Raw genomic sequence first — 24,553 nt, forward strand, 5'->3', positions numbered from 1 at the left:
CTATTACATGACCACAAGCCATAGGGGGCGCCACATGTGGCATTTCACATCATGCTGGCCCCGCCCACGTGTGCTAACAGCTCTTTAGTACAGAAGTGGTGATGACTGGGACATGAAAGGAGTAAAAAGACATGGTGGTGCTCTTGTTCCTCAGCATTGCTGCCAGCATTGCTCTGCTCTCAGGTAACAATGGAGCACACACTTACTGTACAATAACATCTCTTGTGCTGGAATAAGCCTGCCTTTTGTCTTCTGCATCTTTTCACCAGGAGAGAAAGTCCAGCAGACTCCCGCCGATATGTTCAAGGAAATGGGACAGACGGCCACCCTCAGCTGTTCTCACAGCGTGCAGAGCTACGACCAGATCCTCTGGTACAAGAACATGCACACGCAGATGCACCTCCTGGGGTACATGTATGCCAGCAGCTCCTCACCAGAGAAGGGTGTGGACGTGAAGATGACAGGGAGCGCCTTAGAGGGCAAAACGTGCCATCTGATGATCCAAAATCTCAGCCTGAACAGCAGTGCACGTTATTACTGTGCAGCTAGCTACCACGGTGCAGCACCATGCTGTCTCATCAAGTCATAAACCTAATAACACCCCCGCAACCTCACACCTGGATCCAACCATTCCCAGCACTCTTCTATTAGAATGGGAGGTTCATCTGGTGCTTCAACCCACAGATGTCTTCTCCTGTGACATCACAGCAGCATCGTTGGCACGGTGACAGTTCTTACCTTCATGTGGTGCTTGATGATGTCATAAGATGGGGGCGTTAACGGGGAAAAAGAACATGGCCAACATTTTCAGAACTGGTTGTGTCCTACAAAAACATTCACACTCTTAATTCTTCATCTTAGAAATTTTGGAAAACTTTAGGCCTCCAACTACGGGTGGACACTGTAGGAAGGTCCTTTTTTTGTTACCCATTTTCCCAAAGTGAGGTCCGTACTGCAAAACCTGCAATCTGAACAATATAACTACTTGAAGTCAATTTGGTCAATTTGCTGCTCAGCCAGCATTGAAAGCGCTGAGGAGTGAATTGTCAACAGTGTGGCAAATGTAACACGCATGACTTTCACACGAGTATGAACACTCATTATGCTTCAAGTGCAGCTGCTGCCATCTTGTGCGGTTCATTTAAAAAAAATTGGGCAGTTGCCCACAGCCCAAGATGTCAATGCCATGTTTATTTGAGACTCCTGTGGGGTTACTTGCTTTGGAAACCATGCACACGGTGACTACAGGAGACATGGCGGGTAATTGAATAGATGTGTCAAGTGAAGCATTTAGGGTCATAGAACAATGATAGAATTTGCATTTTCTTCCATGGTGACTTCCTGCAGGTCCAGTGATGACTAACCCGCCTCTTGTCCAACAGTTGGAAGCACAAGTGGCCCCTCCCAACTGGCTGAATGTTCCTAAGTGCAGTTTGGTCAGAGCTGACATTAAAAGCTGAAGTGACGCCTCCGTAGCAACATCTGCGTTTGAGAAGCTGTTGTGGTTTGATGGGAAGAAAATGATGTGCTTCCTCCTCGTGTTGTCCTTGGCAGGTATTCAACGTGCTTCACAGTGGAGCTGCTATTTATTGTCCTTCGGTTTTCATCTTTGTCTTGTTGTCCAGGTGTCTGCTGGAGCTTGGAAGTGCATCAGTCTCCTCCTGAGCTCATCAGAAAAAGTTCCGACAATGTGCAGATCTTGTGCAGCCACGATCGCACTGACTACAGAACAATGCTGTGGTACCAGGTTTCTCCTTCAGAAACAACCATGAAACTGGTTGGAAGATTATCCTACAAAGACGCCACTCTGGAGGCGCCATACAAAGACGCTTTTGGTCTATCAGGAGATTTGAGTGGCAACAACGCAAAAAATGCCTATCTGAGTATCCGTCGTTTACAAGCAGAGCACAGTGCTGTTTATTACTGTGCAGCCACAGAAGCACGCTGACACAAACGTGGGCCAAACTTTACAAAAAGTCAACACAATGTTTGATCTGTGGTTTCCAATAAGCAGCACCTGCCTCAGACGTTGGCTTTTGGCTTTATGAACGCTCACGTCCTCAACGGAATGACTTTCTGTTCAACTGCTTTGTCTGTTGAAGGAGGCAGTGTTCTGATCGGCACGTCATGGAACAGTGGCGACGAAGCACACTCATGATGACCCCGCCCAAGTGCGTTACAGCTCTAGTAGAGAAGTGATGACTGGGACATGAAAGGAGCAAAAAGACATGGTGGTGCTCTTGTTCCTCAGCATTGCTGCCAGCATTGCTCTGCTCTCAGGTAACAATGGAGCACACACTTACTGTACAATAACATCTCTTGTGCTGGAATAAGCCTGCCTTTTGTCTTCTGCATCTTTTCACCAGGAGAGAAAGTCCAGCAGAATCCCGCCGACATGTTCAAGGAAATGGGACAGACGGCCACCCTCAGCTGTTCTCACAGCGTGCAGAGCTACAACATGATCCTCTGGTACAAGAACGTGCACACGCAGATGCACCTCCTGGGGTACATGTATGCCAGCAGCTCCTCACCAGAGAAGGGTGTGGACGTGGAGATGACAGGGAGCGCCTTAGAGGGCAAAACGTGCCATCTGATGATCCAAAAGCTCACACTGAACAGCAGTGCACGTTATTACTGTGCAGCTAGCTACCACGGTGCAGCACCATGCTGTCTCATCAAGTCATAAACTTAATAACACCCCCGCAACCTCGCACCTGGATCCAACCATTCCCAGCACTCTTCTATTAGAATGGGAGGTTCATCTGGTGCTTCAACCCACAGATGTCTTCTCCTGTGACATCACAGCAGCATCGTTGGCACGGTGACAGTTCTTACCTTCATGTGGTGCTTGATGATGTCATAAGATGGGGGCGTTAACGGGGAAAAAGAACATGGCCAACATTTTCAGAACTGGTTGTGTCCTACAAAAACATTCACACGCTTAATTCTTCATCTTAGAAATTTTGGACAATTCTAGGCCTCCAACTACGGGTGGACACAGTAGGAAGGACCTTTTTTGGTTACCCATTTTCCCAAAGTGAGGTCCGTACTGCAAAACCTGCAATCTGAACAATATAACTACTTGAAGTCAATTTGGTCAATTTGCTGCTCAGCCAGCATTGAAAGCGCTGAGGAGTGAATTGTCAACAGTGTGGCAAATGTAACACGCATGACTTTCACACGAGTATGAACACTCATTATGCTTCAAGTGCAGCTGCTGCCATCTTGTGGGGTTCATTTAAAAAAATTGGGCAGTTGCCCACAGCCCAAGATGTCAATGCCATGTTTATTTGAGACTCCTGTGGGGTTACTTGTCTTTGGAAACCATGCACACGGTGACTACAGGAGACATGGCGGGTAATTGAATAGATGTGTCAAGTGGAGCATTTAGGGTCATAGAACAATGATAGAATTTGCATTTTCTTCCATGGTGACTTCCTGCAGGTCCAGTGATGACTAACCCGCCTCTTGTCCAACAGTTGGAAGCACAAGTGGCCCCTCCCAACTGGCTGCATGTTCCTAAGTGCAGTTTGGTCAGTGCTGACATTAAAAGCTGAAGTGACGCCTCCGTAGCAACATCTGCGTTTGAGAAGCTGTTGTGGTTTGATGGGAAGAAAATGATGTGCTTCCTCCTCGTGTTGTCCTTGGCAGGTATTCAACGTGCTTCACAGTGGAGCTGCTATTTATTGTCCTTCGGTTTTCATCTTTGTCTTGTTGTCCAGGTGTCTGCTGGAGCTTGGAAGTGCATCAGTCTCCTCCTGAGCTCGTCAGAAAAAGTTACGACAATGTGCAGATCTTCTGCAGCCACGATCGCACTGACTACAGAACAATGCTGTGGTACCAGGTTTCTCCTTCAGAAACAACCATGAAACTGGTTGGAAGATTATCCTACAAAGACGCCACTCTGGAGACGCCATACAAAGACGATTTTGGTCTATCAGGAGATTTGAGTGGCAACAACGCAAAGAATGCCTATCTGAGTATCCGTCGTTTACAAGCAGAGCACAGTGCTGTTTATTACTGTGCAGCCACAGAAGCACGCTGACACAAACGTGGGCCAAACTTTACAAAAAGTCAACACAATGTTTGATCTGTGGTTTCCAATAAGCAGCACCTGCCTCAGACGTTGGCTTTTGGCTTTATGAACGCTCACGTCCTCAACGGAATGACTTTCTGTTCAACTGCTTTGTCTGTTGAAGGAGGCAGTGTTCTGATCGGCACGTCATGGAACAGTGGCGACGAAGCACACTCATGATGACCCCGCCCACGTGCCCTACAGCTCTAGTAGAGAAGTGATGACTGGGACATGAAAGGAGCAAAAAGACATGGTGGTGCTCTTGTTCCTCAGCATTGCTGCCAGCATTGCTCTGCTCTCAGGTAACAATGGAGCACACACTTACTGTACAATAACATCTCTTGTGCTGGAATAAGCCTGCCTTTTGTCTTCTGCATCTTTTCACCAGGAGAGAAAGTCCAGCAGACTCCCGCCGACATGTTCAAGGAAATGGGACAGACGGCCACCCTCAGCTGTTCTCACAGCGTGCAGAGCTACAACCAGATCCTCTGGTACAAGAACGTGCACACGCAGATGCACCTCCTGGGGTACATGTATGGCAGCAGCTCCTCACCAGAGAAGGGTGTGGACGTGGAGATGACAGGGAGCGCCACAAAGGGCAAAACGTGCCATCTGATCATCCAAAAGCTCAGCCTGAACAGCAGTGCACGTTATTACTGTGCAGCTAGCTACCACGGTGCAGCACCATGCTGTCTCATCAAGTCATAAACCTAATAACACCCCCGCAATCGCACCTGGATCCAACCATTCCCAGCACTCTTATATTAGAATGGGAGGTTCATCTGGTGCTTCAACCCACAGATGTTTCAGCATCGTTGCCACAGAGACAGTTTAAATAATAGTACGGTGTTACATACAATACCTGAGTAGCCGTGCCAACATTTTAAAGCACATGCAGAGTTAAAGCTGCTGGATGCTAACCATTCCAAATGCAGCTACTTCCATTTTGTGGAGTTCACGACAAAATATGCCAGCAGGTTGCCTACAGCCACATACAGACCCTTTCCAAAAAATTAGAATGTCATGGAAAATTTGTTTAATTTCCATAACTCCATTCAAAAAGTTAAACTTTCATAGATTATAGATTCAGGGCCCACAATTTAAACGATTTCAAGTGTTTATTTGTTTATTTTTACGTAATTTGGGCTTCCAGCTCATAAAACCCACGAAAACAGGAATTCAAAAAATTTGAATACTGTGAAGAAATCACCATTGACTTCTCAGTTTTTGCAGGAAAAAAAGAAAGAAATTAGGATCACATCAAATCAATCAAAATATGGTACTTTCAAAACGATATGTCAATCTTCAATACTTGGTTGGGAATCCCTTTGCCTTAATCACTGCCTCGATGCCACGTGGCATTGAAGCAATCAGCCTGTGGCATTGCCTGGGAGTTATGGAAGCCCAGATTTCCTTGATGCTTGCTGTCAGCTCTTCTTTGTTGTTGGGTCTGGTGCCCCTCATTTTCCTCTTGAGAATACCCCATAGATTCTCAATGGGGTTTAGGTCCGCTGAGTTTGTCATGGGCATCAAACCAGGTTTTGGTGCTTCTGGCGGTATGGGCAGGGGCCAGGTCCTGCTGGAAGATGAAATCTGCATCTCCATACAGATCCTCAGCAGAAGGAATCATGAAGTCCTCTAAAACATTCTGGTAGACTGTTGCGGTGACCTTGGATTTAAGAAAGCAGAGCTTACCAACACCTGCACCGGACATTGCACCCCAAATCATGACGGACTGTGGATATTTCGCACTGGACCTCAGGCAGCTTGGGTTCTGTTCCTCACCCGTCTTCCTCCAAACCCTTGGACCTTGATTCCCAAATGAAAGGCACACTTTACTTTCATCGGAAAAGAGGACCTTGGACCACTGGCCAACAGTCCAGTCCTCCTTCTCCTTGGCCCAGTGGAGACACTTCCTACGTTGGCTCAGGTTCAGAAGTGGCTTGACCCGAGGAACCCGACAGTTGTAGCCCATCTCCCGGATGCGTCTGAATGTGGTGGTTTTTGAAGCTGTGACTCCCGCCTCATTCCACTCTTTCTGGATCTCTGCCAGATTCTTGAATCTTCCCTGTTTGATAATCCGCTGAAGCCCACGGTCATCTCTTTTGCTGGTGCATCTTCTCCTGCCACATTTTGCCCTTCCTCTAGACTTTCCATTGATATGCTTGGACACAGCACTCTGTGAACAAGCAGCCTCCTTAGCTATGAACCTTTGTGGCTTACCCATCCTATGGAGGGTATCAATGATGGTCTTCTGGCCAGTTGTCATGTCTGCAGTCTTCCCCATATTGAACCCAACTGAGACAATTGAACCAAACTGAAGCAATTTAATGACACCTGGGGAAGCCTGTGCAGGTGACTTGAGTTTAGTAGATGATTAGTGTGTGACACTCAGTTTAAAACATTCATGCCCTGCAAAATTTGGGCTGATTTCTTCACAGTATTCAAATTTTTTGAATTCCTGTTTTCGTGGGTTTAATGAGCTGGAAGCCCAAATTATGTAAAAATAAACAAATAAACACTTGAAATCGTTTAAATTGTGGGCCCTGAATCTATAATCTATGAAAGTTTAACTTTTTGAATGGAATTATGGAAATTAAACAACTTTTCCATGACATTCTAATTTTTTGGAAAGGGTCTGTATGTTAATGCCATGTTTTTTTACTTTGTGGTAATGACAGACCCCAGTAAATTGCTTTTGTAGACCACGCACCCGGCAACTTATATTGTGGTTAATTGAAAAGAGGCATTAATTGGAGCATTTTGGGTCATAGTAAATACATGTTGTCGGAACTCGTACTTAAATTGGCACTTAAATCACTCACACTGTACACAGAAGACATGAAGGATGTAAAGTACAGTAATGAAAACAAATGAAAGACATTTTTGAAAAATAACTGCCCTGCTGAGTTATTACGGTCGCTGTCATGGGAGCAGATCCTTTAATAGCGACCTGGCAGTTATGTGTAGTGCTAAATAGTTTTATAATTTGACTGTGAACGTGTTGGTTAGTGTCGATTCCTGACTTGTGTGTGTGGGGTCAGGAGAAGGACGGCTGCCTGCAGTTGAGTTTACTGATGTCTTGCCGCGGTTGCCACCGACAGTAGCCTCTTTTGTTTTTGTAATAAAAATGATGGTTGAGACAGTCAAGCGAGTGAGTGTAGTGTAGCTGCCATGAGCCACACATTGTGTATTCTTCTCACTAGTTGGCAAGCAAGGCTCGTGTTTACGGACCAAATGTAAGTTTTTAATTCATTGGAGCCATTCAGAAGCACAAGGAATAGCCTTGTAACACAGATCGACCTGTAAATGATTAGGATTTGCATTTTCTCCCACAGTGACGTCCTGCAGGTCCAGTGATGACTAACCCGCCTCTTGTCCAACAGTTGGAAGCACAAGTGGCCCCTCCCAACTGGCTGCATGTTCCTAAGTGCTGTTTGGTCAGTGCTGACATTAAAAGCTGAAACGACGGCTCCGTTGCAACATCTGCGTTTCAGACGTTGTTGGGGTTTGATGGGGAGAAAATGATGTGCTTCCTCCTCGTGTTTTCTTGAGCAGGTATTCAAATTGTTTCACTGTGGAGCTGCTGTTTATTGTCCTTCTGTTTCCATCTTAGTTCTTCCTCCTGTTGTTGTCCAGGTGTCTGCTGGAGCTTGGAAGTGCATCAGTCCCCTCCTGTGCTCGTCAGAAAAAGTTCCGACAATGTGCAGATCTTGTGCAACCACATTCGCACTGACTACAGAACCATGTTTTGGTACCAGGTTTCTCCTTCGGAAACAACCATGAAGCTGGTTGGAGGATTGTCCTACAAAGATGCCACTCTGGACCAGACGCCGTACAAAGATTTTAGTCTATTAGGAAATTTCAGTGAATTCAAAGAGTACAAGCAGAGCACTGTGCTGGTATTACTGTGCAGAGAAGCACGCTGACACAAGCTTTACAAAAAGTCAACACAATCTTTGTAATGTTTTCCAATAAGCACCTGCCTCTGAGGTTGTCTTTTGGCCTTATAAACGCTCACGTCCTCAACATGCGCCAACGGTCAAGCTTTAACTGCTTTTGTTGAACTGTCCGGTCTGTTCTGACCGCTAAACACAGAATCATAGGGCGTGAGACAGGACTAGCAGGACTACTACTTACTAAACTCGCAAGACACTGGTGGGAGGACTCAAGGGAAGGCAGAGAGAAATATGACAGTGTGACACTGCCAACAGGACACATTCAACTATTAAGACGCAAGTAGAACACAAGGGAGGCAAGGAGGGGATTGGCCGCGAGACGGTGGGAAAGCCGATGAGACGCATTGGAGGCCAAGAGTGGCTGGATGCAAGACATCAGGCAGGGGGTATTACACTAACATGAGGACACAAGGAAAAGACAAGATTCAAGATTCAAGAGAGTTTTATTGTCATGTGCATGGTAAAACAGCAGTTATACCATGCAATGAAAATCTTATTCTGTTCATTCTCCCAAGAAAAGAAAGAAAAATGAAAGAATAAGAACATAAGAAACATAAACACATAAACATATACCAATAAATTAAGCAACAACAGAAGAGACATTAATACAAGTAAATAATACAAATAAATAAAGTGCTATGAGTGTGTGCGTGTGTTGCGTGCGGCGTGTGCGAGTGCTTCGTTGAGGAGCCTGATGGCCTGTGGGTAAAAGCTGTTTGCCAGCCTTGTGGTCCTGGACTTCAAACTCCTGTAGCGTCTGCCTGACGGTAGGAGTGTGAATGAGTGATGTGGATGTGTGCTGTCCTTGATGAGGTGTGTTCTTCGTAGGACTCTAGATTTATAAATGTCTTGCAGTGAGGGGAGGGCTGCCCCAACAATGTTCTGTGAGGTCTTGATCACCCGCTGGAGTGCCTTCCTATCACGTGTTGTACAGTTACCGTAACCAAACAGTGATGGAGGAGGTAAGGACACTTTCCATAGTGCATCTGTAGAAGCAACTCAGGATTGTGGTGGACATGCCAAATTTCCTCAGTCTTCTCAGGAAGTACAGTCTCCTTTGGGACTTCTTCAGAATTTGTTGGGTGTTGTGAGACCAGGTGAGGTCCTCGCTGATGTGTGTGCCAAGGAACTTGAAGGTTTTCACCCTCTCCACCTCAGTCTCATCAATAAACGGGGGTTTATGCGGCTCCTTTTCCCTTGTTCTTGGGTCGATGATCATCTCTTTAGTCTTATCTGTATTGAGAAGGAGATTGTTATCATGACACAAAGCTATGAGGTCCGCCACCTCTCTTCTGTATGATGTTTCAACACCACCAGTGATCAGTCCGATGACTGTAGTGTCATCCGCAAATTGAATGATGCTGGTGTTGTTCTGGGAGGCCACGCAATCGTAGGTGAAGAGCGTGTAGAGGAGTGGACTCAGCACACACCCCTGTGGGGTCCCAGTGCTCACAATTCTTGAGCTGGATGTGCGGTTGTGGACTCTGACTGGGGTCTGCCTGTGAGAAAGTTAAACACCCAGTTACAGAGGGAGGGAGACAGGCCAAGTGTGAGGAGCTTATTAGTGAGTTTGTGGGGGCAGACTGTATTAAAAGCAGAGCTATAGTCTATAAATAGCATTCTGACGTATGTGTCCTGGCCCTGTAGGTGAGAAAGGGCTGTGTGGATGGCAGTGTTGACTGCATCATCCGTGGACCGGTTCTGGCGATATGCAAACTGTAGAGGGTCCACAGTTGCCGCCTGGATGCTCTTTTTGATGTGGGTCATGACTATTCCTTCAAAGCACTTCATAACAATAGGAGTGAGTGCTACAGGGCGATAGTCATTCAAGCAGGTCACGTTGCTCTTCTTGGGTACGGGCACTATGGTGGTGGACTTAAAGCAGGTCGGTACAGATGCTTGTGCAAGCGACAGGTTAAATATGTCAGCAAGCACATCAGCTAGCTCTGATGAGCAAACCCGAAGTGCACGTCCTGAGATGTTGTCTGGCCCTGCTGCTTTTCGTGGGTTTGTTTTGTTCAGAACCCTGCGCACGTCAGCTGATGTCACCATGAGAGGTGAGTCCTGTGTGCTCCCCAAGCCCAGCCACTCTCTGCTGGTCAGGAGTTTGGGTGTCAAAGCGGGCATAGAACTCATTCAACTCATCAGGAAGTGTGGTTTGGCTGGACGTGGCTACGCTACTCCGCTGTCGATAGTCTGTGATGTGCTGGAGCCCCGCCCACATGCGCCGAGGGTCTGAGGTGGAATAGTAGCCCTCCAGCTTCTGTCTGTACTGTCTTTTGGCCTCTCGTATGGACCTCCTCAGGTCATATGTGGCCTTTTTGTAGTCATCAGCGGTGCCCATGACAAATGCAGTCGAACGAGCACGTAGCTTAGCCCTTACATCACAGTTCATCCACTGTTTTTGGTTAGGGTATTTTCTGTAATACTTGGTGGTGGTAACAGTCTCTATACATGTGCTAATGTAGCCAGTAACAGCAGAAGCATATTCATCCAAATCAACAGTACAATCTTCCCTCCCCGCTGCAGTTTTAAACACATCCCAGTTTGTGCAGCCAAAGCAGTCCTGAAGTACTTGATCAGTTTCTTCATTCCACACTTTAACTGCTGTACTTACAGGGGGAGCTTTTTTAAGAAGTTGTCTGTATGTTGGATAAAGGAATATAGAGATGTGGTCAGCCTTTCCAAAGTGGGGTCTTGGAACAAGATAGTGTCGTCACCAGGGAAGGCAAGAGATACTTGGGCTGTGAGACAGGCCCTTGAACAAGACTGACAGGGGAAGACAAGGATGTGATTGGCCAGGAGACATAGGATGGGACTGAAACAAAGACACAGTTGGGAGGAGACGAGCCAACTTGGTGCGAGACAAAACAGTGATGGTTAAGTAGATATAGGTGGAAGAACACAGAGGACACTGGCTGTGAAACGCAGGACGGGACTAAAGGCAGAAATCGAACAGCGCCCCCTTCCTTTGTTGCTGATGGAGGAAAACTGACTTCCTGCGTGACTTCCTGCCCCTCATTCACAGGCACACATCGCCACAAAGAACTTCTTTTGGTGGTCACATTCAACATGAAGCCTCAGTCTTCATCCCTCATTGTCTTCATCACCAATGTCCTCTGCATGACAGGTAATGCTCTCAGTAACCATGCTGAGGTGGAAAGTTTTTTATGTCTCTGCAGAGACCTCCTCTTGATGCTGTTGAAGACACCTGAATTTCTTTTCAGGAGTCAAGCTGAGCAAAGACAAAGACGTCTTCCAGGCACCTCACAAGAGTCTTCAAGAGAACAACCAACACTAAGTTTCCACCATGAGTTCCAGAACTACGACACCATCCTGTGGTACCGGCGCTTGGCTGGAGTTGATCGTCTGGGTGAACTACAAAGAGCCCTCAGTGGTGACGCACTTCGGGAGCCACTTAAATGTGAGTGGAGATGGTGAGAGGATAGCTCACCTTCACATCCTCAAACCGATACACTCACTTGGTTTCATTCTTCTCTCAGGCTGCACTCAGTTCATCCAGCTCAAGTCCTTGAGATCCAGTCACCCACCTCACTTGGGCGTGCCTCAAGGCTCTGTTCCGGGTACCCTCCTCTTCATCTACCTCCTACGGATTGTTAGATGGTGATGTTGCCTGGTGTCTTCTCCGTATTTGTATAGCCCATTTTTGATTACACTCAGGGCACTGATAACTACCGGTATGGTGGATGTTTTCATACCACATATTCTCTTGATTTGGCCTTTGGCTAGGGTATTTTTCATTCCAGATTTCACAGGTGTCCATGGTCTCTTCAGCTGCCTTCACAACTGGATTGTTATGCCTGCATTGCCCAGTCCATACTGCGGCTAGGGGAGGATGGGTCTTATGTAACGGATGCCGGCTTTGCAAAGGTATGTAGAGTTGAAACCAGAAGTTTACAGTTCCTGTTTTGGGTCAAGGTTACCAAAATGATTTGTATTTCATCAATTCTGCAATCAATCCGAGTTTTTTTTCGTAGTATTTGGTAGCATGGCCTTTAAACTGTATGACTCGGGTGAAGTGTTTGGGCTTCCTGCTTGGTAGAGTGGCCTTTTAGCCCTTGTAGGTACGAGATCATTTGACTGTGCATAATGACACACTCTTGCCAGCGTCAGCCGGCATCTTCACAAGGACTTCAGCTTTGGTTCAGGGGTTGAGTCGCACATTTCGGACTAAAATATGTTCATTTCCAGGACACAGAACTTGTCCCTGTCCTGAACAACGTTTATGCTTGCGGATAATTGAGTAGATGAACGGAAATTGCACCCAAGGATGAACCAGACTTGTGGAGGGAGCACTTTTAGAGTTACTGCAGATGTGCCAACATGGACAAATGTATTGTACGACTCTTGAATACACTTGTATGCTTCACAGCTCTCCATTTTGTTGCATTTTACTGCTTTCAGTTTCGAGTTCAGTCTGTACAGTACAGATAAATAGTATCAGTTCCTCAATAGTATTTCAAATTGGGTCCCCTGGTCAAAGCCATATATCAATCTGCCCAGGGCCTTCAGAATCAGGAGTGCTGATCCCTGTCACATACACACTATTGCAAGGGGGCTGTTTTGTTTTTTTTAAACCAATCAGACCTCTGATTCACCTCTCAGGGCCAGCTTGCAGGCCCCCAGTTCTGACTGGTTGATGGACTGTTCAACGAGCTGTTATGCCCACAAAGGCTGACCGAGGAGGAGAAAGTGATATTTCTGGTGAGTAGATGTATTTTATTTAAAAACTTAAGGTTTTTGTTGTGTTATTAGATAAATGTTTGTCACCGGTGTAAATTAGTAATTAGTGTTCCAAGTTAGTAGCAGAAATGAAAGTCAGGCGTATTGGTGATGATGTATTGGTAGATAAAGGGTTAAGTGGTTGTCTTGCTTATTAATAACATCGGGCCTCATTCACGAAACGTTCTTACGCACAAATGTGTTCTTAAAGTCTTCTTACGAATATTTTTGGCATTCACGAAACGTGTTCTTAACTCACAGTTCTTAGATCTAAGAACAAATTCCACGAACGCTCAGGAGGACTCTTACGCACAAGCAAAGCTTGCACTTTCAATGCGCAATCGCCCTCATGATGGATTTTGTAACCTGATCCCAAAAAATGTAGTGCAAATAAATTATCCCAACAATTAATTATCATCAAAACAACTAAAAGATACTCCATGGATAGATATATATTCAAATACCAATTCATCAAAAAAAAAAAAGTACCTGGCTGGACGTGCGCTGCGCAGAGAGAGAATGTAAAGGGACCATTAGATTTATTTGCTGAAAGCCACGAATATTTGATGTCCTGCTTCAGGCTTCCCTCTCTGTTCTTGCAGGTGTGCAGGATCATCAGAATAACATCGCAATGAAACGTGGTGTGTCTATTGCGCACGTAGCACCCCCAGATAACGACATGCGCCCCCAGCCACGTCTTGAGCCAGAGCACGGGGCTGCTGTATTAATTAGGCAGCGTCTAATCAAATGTAACCACAGAAAAAATACATTGTCACACACAAACTATGTGTTTTGACTTTATTTTTCCATCATGATTGTGTAAATATTTTCTAGAGTTTCCGAAATGGTTTGGTTTCTGATTGATGGCCCACCTCCCGTTTCCTCCTGATCCCTCCGATGCAGTCCGATCTTTTTTTTGGAGTCTATTTTAAGTCAAACCACTTCTTTTTAACCTCTGCGGTGGCGCGTTTCTCCGTGGAAACGGCATTTATGTTTCCTGCAGTGGTGCTCCATGCCGACTCTTTTTGGATGGCCTGATGACCGGTGGATACACGTGAAAATAAGGTGGTCTTGTGTTCGCTCACTCCTTGTAAAAGCACCTCTATTTCAGTAGAATTGAAGTTTTTCTTTCGTTTGTTGTCCAGCTGCTTCTCAGTCTTGCCCTTGCGCGTTGCCATCTCCGCCTCCAGCTGCCTGTTGCGCACGGCACATTTTTTACCTTGTATGGGAAATAATAGGCGGTGACCTATGCAAATTAGGGCTCACATGCACGGGCATCGCAGTTGGCATTCATCAACCTAAGAACACCGGTGGAACGATTATCCCTACTTAAGAACGTGTCGTGAATGTGGCGCAGTTTCCAACCCGCGCCTTCTTAAGTACACTTCTTAAGAAGACTTTTAAGAAGATGTTCGTGAATGAGGCCCATTGGTACTGTGGCAGCCAACTCCGCTTCATAACACACCTCATACATAGAAGAGATCCGTGTTGACAATTTAGCGACATGATCACAATATTTAGTGAGTAGGGGTGCGCATTACAGTGAAAGTGAAAGACGGGACGCGTTTCCTGCGTCGTGCATTTCTTGGGTAATTAAAATACAAGCCTGCGATTGGCTGGCGACGAGTCCAGGGTGTACCCCGCCTCATGCCCGAAGTCAGCTGATGCCCGAAGTCAGCTGGGATAGGCTCCAGCATACCCCCGCGACCCTAATTAGGATAAGCGGCATAGAAAAAGGATGGATGGATTAAATATAAGATGGGTGGATCTCCACCTCTGCAGGTCTGAAAGCTGTAAAAATCCCCACAATGAAACCCAGCTACAGAGACAAGAAGACAGAGCCTGGACACACCCCGCCTTCCTGGCAAAACAGGCATGGGTGTCCAAAGTGTGGCGCAGGGGCCATCTGAGGAACGTGCGTCATTGCAAAAAAAATTATCAAAGGGGCTCCCTTTGATATCCCTTTGATATAATTATCTTGTGCAATGTTATGCTATTATGCTATGATATGTTATGCTATGCTATGCAATGTTTTATGATGTGATGGTAGGTTATATGATGCGGTGCTATGTTATGTTACGCTACGTTACATTATACGCTATAGGTCATATTGAATGTCTGGGAGGGGTGAAATTGTGTGCAACATCCCCGCCTTCTGTTCCTGAGCTTCTTTTCTTAGCGCCACACAAATAGCAGCCTGTAGTGAAGTGGAGATGCGTGCAGAGATATGGAGCTGCACGGTGGTGGGTGGGGAGGGAAAAACATGAAAAAAACGTGTGCAGGTTTTTGAGTAGAGCGTTCACACTGTGGGGACAGGGGGCCACGGTGATACAAGGCAATGGAGGGGCTGTACAAAAACCTCCTCCCATTAGATCCCATTAGATCCACCGTGTGCACTGCTGGGATGGAACAACACTTACCAGCAGAGCACTGATGGATACACTGAATTCACCATAGACAAACAAATCACAGCCTGTTTGTTTTGTTCCCCTTGAGGAACTAAATATTTGCAGACTTTTCATGCTAGTCTGGATTATAGGAACGACTTTTTGATGGTAACAGAGATGAAGTCCTCTTTGGGAAAGCGACAAAAGACGGGAACGTGTCATGAAAAGTTTGGACAATTACGTCCAAGTGGAAACACTGGGAACTACGGACAGCCTGCTTACTTCGGACAAGGACCAAAGTGACGGTTTTGGGTGAATAAGTCGTTTGTGTTGAGCGTGGGCGCACTGTGTCAACTACGAGGTCTTCTTTGGGAAGGGAACAAAGATAAGTGTTTTGGGTGAGGATGCTTTTCTGGTATTTCTGTTTTATGTTGAGCTGCTGACACTTGGTGGGTAAGACTACACTGACTTTGTTTGCTTTGGTGCAGGAACACGGTTTACACCACAACAAGTTAACAAGTCAATGTAAGGAATTGAAAACAGTCCAGAGAGATCACACTGAAGTTGGGAATAATGATATAATAGTCGTTCTGGGGTGTTTGGGGTACGAGACACCTGCACTGTGACACTTACAGTTCTTCTGAAGTTTACTTCGGTGCAGGAACACGGTTAACAGTTCTAGGTAAGACACCAGAGTAAGCCAGTGTAATAAATGTAAATGCTCCCAGAGTCTTAGAATAAAACTGCTTTTAGTGGAGTTAAGTATGGTTTGATGCACGAGGCAACCACACTGGACGCTTACGACAGAGCTTTCTTTGGCGCAGGAACAAAGTTAACAGTTCTAGGTAAGACAGTAGAACGAGTGGAAGGAATTAAAAGCTTCCAGAGCCTTTAAAGAAAACTGTTTTCAATGGGGTTAAAGTTGGGAACATAGAGTAGCGCTGTTCAGGGTACGAGAAAACAGCACTGTGCTTACTTACAGTACAGCTCTGAAGTGTTCTTTGCCGCAGGAACAAAGTTAACAGTCCTAGGTAAGACACCAGAAATCAAAGAAAAAGACTTTGAAAGAAAATACTCCATCATAGAATTAAAATTACGGTAAAGAAAAAAACAAAAGTTGAAATATTTGATGCACGAGACAACTGCACTGTGACTACTTACTCCGAAGCTTTCTTTGCCGCAGGAACAAGGTTAACAGTTCTAGGTAAGACGCAAGAATAAACCAACAAAGAATTGAAAAGATGCAGAGAAAACTGTTTTACGTGGAATTAAAAGCGAAAGCCTTTAAAGAAAACTGTTTTCAATTGAGTTAAAGTTGAGAAAGTAGACTGTTAGGGGTGTGTTAGGGGTACGAGACAACAGCACTGTGAGTAACTACGCTGAAGCTTTCTTCGGTGCAGGAACACGGTTAACAGTTCTAGGTGAGACACCAGAACAAGCTGGTTGAACAAGCTTGCTTGAAGTGATGTATAAAAGTGGAGTTTTTTAAATATTTTATTTGACGGAATGGATTGTAAAAGTTCCTGCTCGTGTAAGTAGAAATACTTCTTGTTGAAGTTTTCCCTCCGAAGCAGCAATGAAACATTTGGCTCTCAGCCCAGTTGATTGCTTTTTTTTCCATCAGATGCTCTTATCTGCTCTTGGAGCTTTGCAGCTGCGAGACAACGTCTTCTTCGGGACATAATGTCCCGGACGTTGCGAGCTTCGATGCTGACTGACTTCTTTGTTTCTGGTTAATGTGTGGTCAACCAGTACAAAGTGTTGCACTGTATTCTTTGATGTAGCATTAATGCGAGTCGCTAAATATTGTTTCTTGATAGCATTGTGTGTATATGTGCATGTGCATGTTGGTTTTGGGTTTTTCCGGTTAATTGATGGCTCAGTTGTATGAATGCGAGCGTGAACGGTTGTTTGTCTATGTGTGCCCTGCCATCGGCTGCCGACCAGTCCAGGGCGTACCCAAAGTCGCCCAAAGTCAGCTGGGATAGGCTCCAGCATACCCCCACGACCCTAGTGAGGATTAAGCAGCATGGAAAAGGAATGAATGAATATTCTATCAAGTGAGATGAAAAAATGAAAGACTGAATCGTCTTTCATTTTTAAGAGAACATGTTCTTTGACCTTATTGACGACTGAATTCTCTTCGGTCTTTAGGAAAACGTGCGCAGGAAAGTGCGCACGTTGAGTTTGCTGAAAAGTCTATCTCTGATGTTTACACCGTGGACGTGATTTATGGCGGGCAAACAACGTTTGGGAAACGTGACAATTGAATTGCCTTCGTTGTTTACAGTCATGGTCAGTCATCAGCTGGCGGCGAAATGAAATAGCCTTCGATGGTTACGAAAAATCCTTACGTTGAGAAAAGACTAACTTCTTGTCTAGGATTTCTATAAAAACGCATGAAAAGTTCACTGATGACACTGACTTGGAAAATATGTACATCATGTTTGCTAAAGACGATAAATCGTGGGTGTCCAAACTGCGGCCTGGGGCCCTTTGTGGCCCGCAGCTCGTTTAATGTTGGCCCGATAAAATGCTGATATAAATACAAGTATATTTAATAGAATATATCATTAATAACACGGAGCCTTGCCTTTAAAAATATCATTTTTTCGCCTTTTGAAAAAAATGAATACAAATTACTAATTGGCCCCACACATGCTTAGATTTTTCTGTATGCTGCCCTCGGTGGAAAAGGTTAGGAAACCCCTGGTCAAAATCCTCGACAAAGTTTCCCAAAAGATGTTTTTCACTTTAGGTCGGAAATTGTCTCCATCCATCCGTTTCCTATACCGCTTGTCCTCATTGTCCTCATCTCACGGGTAAGATGCAACTAACGATTATGTTAACAACCGATTAATCGGTCAATTCTTTTTTCAATTAATCGATGAATCTGATTTTTTTTTTCATTTTTAATTTCCGCCTCTTGATTCAGAAATAGAAGATTTGCTTGGACAGAGCAATTAAGTGCACAAACCCAGGTTGCCACTTGAATATTCTCTTAAAATGATGTTAAATAATAAAACAATCTGAATGTTTGCCAAATAGCTTCAGTAAAACAATAAATGTGCACAAAAATACAATCGTGATCATTTACTTAGTCGATTAACCAGAAGCTTGTTGTTTCAGTTGATGGAGTCATCGCTTAGGCCACAGATGGACCAAGCAAACATCTACAGTTAGTGGTTGGGTCCGCAAATTACCAGAAAAGAGGCAAAAATGCCCATCACTCCGTGTGAAAGTCTTGTTTTGGCTAAAAGACAAAAGACATTAGGTCTGCTTTCATGGATGACTAAGGAAATGTAAAAATATTTAAATCAAAAAATTAATAGATTAACCAAATAGTTGTTGACTAATTGGGTAATCGATTAACTGTTGATTAATGGATTCATTGTTGCAGCTCTAGATGGATGGAGCCTATGCCAGCTCACAGTGGGCGGGAGATGGGGTACTCCCTAGACTGGTGTCCAGCCAGGTGACTTCAGTTTCTATGAAAACATGCACGTTTGCTTCATTCCAGATCGAAACGTACTCGATTTTTACGGAAAAATGTTCGAGACTCAATATCATGAACAAAGGTTTCCAAAGATTTTTGCTAAAAGGTCAAAATTGACTTCAGTGTTTTCAAAAACATGTACGTTCGGTTTGTTGAAGGCTAAATAGTCGTTAAAAAAAAATAATTAAAAAAAGGGCATACTTGAGGTTTGTTGAATTGTCTTGTCAAAGTTGAGTTTGTTTTGTTTAGTTTGTCTGCCTCTTGTAGAAATGTGAAGGGAAGCTGATGTTCGACAAAGCGCTTGCAGGTTACGATGAATCCTTTCTGTGTTTTCTCCGAACCTAAGAACCTAACCTGAAAATCACGCCACCGAAAGTGACCTTGCTCAAACCTTCTCCACACGAGTGCACCAACCAGAAGAACGCCACGGAGAAGAAGAAGACTTTAGTGTGCGTGGCCACGGGCTTCTATCCGGACCACGTCAGCGTGGTGTGGAAGGTCGACAATGACGAGGTGAGCGGGGGTGTGGCCACAGACGCCCAGGCCCTGCGGAGCGGGGACCACTACAGCATCACCAGCAGGTTGAGGGTCCCAGCCAGACGGTGGTTCCACCCCAACAGAAACTTCACGTGCGTGGTCAAGTTTTTCAACGGGAACGAAACAGTCGACTATCAGACGTCCATCAACGGAGAAGGTCGGTTCCGTTTCCAATCATCAGCAATCGTCTTCCCTTCCCCACATCAACATCTTCTCCTTGCTTCCAGGCTGGAGTCAGGAAGGCGCCGTGACACGAGGTCTGTCCACACACTTGAACGCTTTCCCACGCCCCGCTAGCGTTCGCTGGTTTCTAAACCTTCTCGTCCCGCTGCAGAAAACTTCCTGAAGATCTCACAGACCGCCAAACTCTCCTACGCCGTCCTCATCGCCAAGAGCTGCGTCTACGGCGCCTTCGTCGTCTTGCTGATCTGGAAGCTTCGGGTTGGTTGGGCCCAATGCTGCCTCCTATCTCTCTTCAAAAACAACAATAGGACTTTTATTTTGGAGAAACTTGTTAACATATTCTATTTCATCAAATATTTGCTTCACATAAAATGTACAACATACACGTTACATGAACACAAATGTTGGAACAAAATAGCATCTTTTTATTAAACACAACATGTTTTATTCATACTAATCAGTCATTTACTGACGACACAATTATTAAATGTACAGGCGACGTTTCTACGTCAAGTTTTAACGTTCTTGCCGTCGCGCAAGTGTAAAAAGAAGCTAACCACTGCTGGCATTAAAAGGTAATAAAAAGTCTAAAATTGAATGACAAAGCGAATCATTTGCATCAAGTCCTCATTTTCTAACATGCTTCACTCTCACGCAAATAACAATTTAAGAAAATGGATGGATGACAAACAAAAAGTAAATAATAATAAACAAAAGAAATCAAACCAATCCATGTTAACCAAATAAAAGGCAAATAAAGACGAATACATCAAACCTAACATTGTTAACTGCCATGCAAGTGTAAAAAGTGAGTCTTTTTGCTTTGAATGCGAGCCTGCTTAAGTCCAGAATACCTCCTGTTTAAATGATTCTCTTATCGACCCTGAGCCGTCTTAGTCGTAGGAAAAAGCCAAAGAACAATCAAAACGTGCAAAGTTAATCCTCGGACGGTTTCCCAACTGAACTCTGGCGTGATTTGAGGATGTATTGCGTGACGACAGCTCAGTCTCTTTCAAAAGGTTTTGTGTGACTTTAGCGGCATCGTGTATTTTTCCTTCTCTCATTTTGGAAATTTTCCATTCCCTGTTTTGTTTGTTGCAGGTCTCCTCGGGAAAAAGCGACTAACGAAGGGGCCGTCTTGCTGTTGGATTGCGCTGTTGTTCGTTGTGTAACTTGTTGGGTTTTTTTGCACGTTTGCTCAATAAAAGTATTCCGTCATTCCCAACTGTGTGCTTTGGTTTGCTTCAAAAAAAAAGACACACCACAGTTGATTTCATGCACATTTTCAGAGGATTAAAGACCTTTGATAATACGTACAGATACATACTGTATGGCACAGCAGCTGTTATCACCACTTCATTCAATACGTTGCTGTACGTTGCCAACCAACCAATAGACCACAGAAAGTGTGCAGCTGTGGTATTTATTGGTCTGACAAAAGCTTTGGATACAATTAATCACAATATCCTCATTACAAAATCAGAAAGGTACGGAATCAGACGGTTAGTTTTGAATTGTTTCAAAAGATAAGATACCTAGCTAACAGGAAGCAATATCTGAAGCCTGGAGAATAAATATTACGTGTGGAGTACCCCAGGGGTCAATACTGGGACCACAACTGTTCAACTTGTATATTCATGACGTCTGTAAAGTGACAAAAGACTTAAGGTTAGTATTATTTACAGATGATACTACTGATTTTTGTTCTGGGGAAAGCACACAAGAGTTAATTAAAAAGATGATTTGATAAAAACAGATTATTCTTGAAAGTAAAACTAAAATAATGCTATTTGGAAATAGCAGAAGGACACGCACGAGCAAACACAAATTGACGGTGTGGACATTGAAAGGGTGAACGAAAATACATTTTTGGGGATCATAATTGATGAAAATTTGAGCTGGAAATCTCACATTAAAAATATACAACATAAGGTGGCGAGAAATACCTCAGTGTTGAATAAAGCAACATTGGTGCTTGACCAAAGATCACTCCACACTCTTTACTGCTCTGTGGTGTTACCACATCTAACTTACTGTGTGGAGATATGGGGTCATCACTAGAAAGGCAATCTTCACTCGCTAAATGTACTGCAAAATACATCAGTTAGGATAATCCATAATGCCGCGTACAGAGAACATACGAATCCTTTATTTCTAAAATCACAAATATTAAAATTTGCTGATTTAGTACATTTTCAAACAGCTAAAATGATGCATAAAGCAAACAATAACCTGCTACCCAAACATGTCATCCAATACTTTTCTACAAGAGAGGAGAAATATGATCTCAGGGGAAAACTCAACTTAAAACACTGATAAACGAGAACAACGCTAAACACCCACAGGAGGGGCCTCCCTGATCTGAACCCGTGCGGTGTGATGTTGTTGGACTTCTGTGCAAACCACAGTTTGTCCATAACAAACACAATGTTCCAACATAAGGACGTCCACAAGTGCACTTGGTACCAGGACACGCTGGGGTGCAGGTCTATGATCGACTTTGTAGTCGTATCATCAGACCTGAAGAGGGGGGCAGTTTCACAAAAAAATATATAATGATGTATGTAAAATAAGGTATTTTGTATTAAATGTAGTTTTTTAAATTTGGTATTTATTTCATTTATAGTGTAAATTTGTATTTACACTTATTTTTTATTTTAATAATTGTTAGTACACAAGTTGTGTCCTTCCCTTGCAAATATTTACTATGAATTATATAAAACATTAAAACAATTCCATAATAACATATTTAAATGCAATATGTTTGCATGTATTTTAATTACATTTCTTGTTATTTTATTCTGCTTCCATTTCAACATATTACTTTAATTTCACTATTTTACTTTACCTTTGTTATTGAGCGTGTTCAGGTAAGAAAGGAAGTCAAGCGGTCGCTGTTGTTGTCAAAGATGGTAGAAGGAGAGAGGATGTGGTCGCTTTCTGTTGCTTGCAGTGCTGAGAAACGACGCACAAACACGCACACAAACTTTCCAGTCACCGCAACCTCACGCTGGCACTACAAGCACCTGCACACACAGACACACTTAGGCGCTGCAATACACACCTCAGAGCAAAGTGCTGGCATATCAACACGCAGACAATATACAGGAAATGTGGATGTACAGTAAAACACAACACTTGCATCACTCATTGCAGCGCAAAAACACAAACAGGTTTCCATCTTACTCATGTTTGTTACATTTGCTGCTTTTGTAAACAACAGGAAGAAACAATCAAACGCAAACATTGACACACATAAGTGTCAAAAAGTGTTTGCCCCCTTCCTGATTTCTTTTTCTTTTGCATGTTTGTCACACTTTAATGTTTCAGAGCATCAAATAAATCAAAATACTAGTCAATGACAACACAACTGAACACAAAATGCAAATAAAACATTTTATTATTAAGGAAGAAAAAAATCCCAACCTACTTGGCCCTGCGTGAAAAAGGGCCATTGGCAAAAAACATACAATTAAAAAACATAACTTAACTGATTCATTGAGTCTGGCAAAAGAGCAAAACCACCGCTGAACAAAAAGAACATTAAGGCTCGTCTCAATTTTGCCAGAAATCATCTTGATGATGCCCAAGGCCTTTGGGAAAATACTCTGTGGTCTGACGAGACAAAGGTTGAACTTTCTGGAAGGTGTGTGTCCCATTACATGTGGCGTAAAAGTAACACCGCATTTCAGAAAAAGAACATCATACCAACAGTAAAATCTGGTGGTGGTAGTGTGATGGTCTGGGGCTGTTTTGCTGCTTCAGGACCTGGAAGACTTGCTGTGATAAATAGAACCATGAATTCTGCTGTCTACCAAAAAATCCTGAAGGAGAATGTCCAACCATCTGTTGGTGACCTCAAGCTGAAACCAACTTGGGTTCTGCAGCAGGACAATGATCCAAAACACACCAGCAAGTCCACCTCTGAATGGCTGAAGAAAAACCAAATGAAGACTTTGGAGTGGCCTAGTCAAAGTCCTGACCTGAATCCTATTGAGATGCTGTGGCATGACCTTAAAAAGGTGTTCATGCTGGAAAACCCTCCAATGTGGCTGAATGACAACAATTCTGCAAAGATGAGTGGACCAAAATTCCTCCACAGCGTTTGGTTTGGTTTAATTTTATTTGAACATGCATGAAGGTTACAATGGAATAAATCTCATGAATCATTTCACAGTTTCACATGTCCAAAAGGAGCAGGAAGAAGCAGAGCTTATTTAATCCAACCCCCCCCCCCATCCGTTCCACATCTTGTACAGTACATTTTATTCACTTCCTGCATTCTATGTAATATTTTTAATATAATAATCAGTGTAATAATAAATAATAATAAATAAAAAATAAGCATGACAGACAAATAAGTCTAATGATCAAGACTCTTCTGCCTTGTACTTACCAAACATCAACTGCTTGTATTGTTTTTTGAATTAGCTCGTCTTGGTACATTGTTTGAGTTCCTTGTTCAATCCGTTCCATAATGTAATTCCGCATAATGAAATGCTGTGGGTGTTCAGCGTTGTTCTCACATATAAGTGTTTTAAGTTTCATTTTTTTCCTAAGATCATATTTCTCCTCTTTTGTGGAGAAATACTGTATGACGTTTTTGGGTAACAAGTTATTGTTAGCTTGAAAATGTGAACATTTACAAATCAGTCAATTTTAATATCTGTGATTTTAAAAATAAAAGGGTTTGTATGTTTTATGAATGATCCTCACCGATCTTTTTGCAGTACATTGAGCGAGTGAAGATTGCTTTTATAATTATTGCCCCACATCTCCACACAGTAAGTTCGATATGGTAACTTCTAAGGGGTAATCACGTTTCCACACAGGGCCTTGTAGCTTTGGATTTTTATTCTCCCTTAATAAAGTTTCATTTAAAAACTGCATTTTGTGTTCAGTTGTGTTGTCATTGACTAATATTTACATTTGTTTGATGATCTGAAACATTTAAGTGTGACAAACAGGAAATCAGGAAGGGGACAAACACTTTCTCACACCACTGTGATGTTATAAGAAATATGATTAAAAAGTCCGAAGAAGTTAATAATGTATTGTAATGTTAATATAATTATTGTTATATGTTAATGTTCATATAATTTTCTAGGGACTAAAATGGTTTATTTCAAGTATTTCAAGTATTGTGTCCTTCTTGGAGAAAAACAGAAGCGGC

At 43.6% G+C, this 24,553-nt stretch overlaps 1 protein-coding gene and 1 long non-coding RNA gene across 2 annotated transcripts; both read left to right on the top strand.

The window, feature by feature from the left end:
- The first annotated feature begins 3 nt into the window (after window positions 1-3).
- LOC129192695 (uncharacterized) lies at window positions 4-20,605 on the top strand. The gene is made up of 16 exons (XM_054796976.1): window positions 4-183; window positions 270-372; window positions 1,383-1,411; window positions 1,477-1,554; window positions 1,626-1,740; window positions 2,103-2,171; window positions 2,252-2,280; window positions 2,367-2,621; window positions 3,723-3,980; window positions 4,200-4,221; window positions 4,314-4,377; window positions 4,464-4,566; window positions 19,007-19,354; window positions 19,425-19,454; window positions 19,532-19,638; window positions 20,482-20,605. The coding sequence occupies exons 1-16, from the start codon at window positions 132-134 to the stop codon at window positions 20,503-20,505; spliced, it is 1,686 nt and encodes a 561-aa protein (XP_054652951.1). The 5' UTR covers window positions 4-131; the 3' UTR covers window positions 20,506-20,605.
- Window positions 8,023-14,970, top strand: LOC129192441 (uncharacterized). The gene is made up of 5 exons (XR_008573419.1): window positions 8,023-11,164; window positions 11,262-11,458; window positions 11,538-11,925; window positions 12,661-12,759; window positions 14,560-14,970. It is a non-coding gene; the product is annotated as an uncharacterized LOC129192441 (long non-coding RNA).
- Window positions 20,606-24,553: the final 3,948 nt, after the last annotated feature.

This window comes from Dunckerocampus dactyliophorus, chromosome 13, assembly GCF_027744805.1.
Source record: "Dunckerocampus dactyliophorus isolate RoL2022-P2 chromosome 13, RoL_Ddac_1.1, whole genome shotgun sequence".
Classification (NCBI taxonomy): domain Eukaryota; kingdom Metazoa; phylum Chordata; class Actinopteri; order Syngnathiformes; family Syngnathidae; genus Dunckerocampus; species Dunckerocampus dactyliophorus.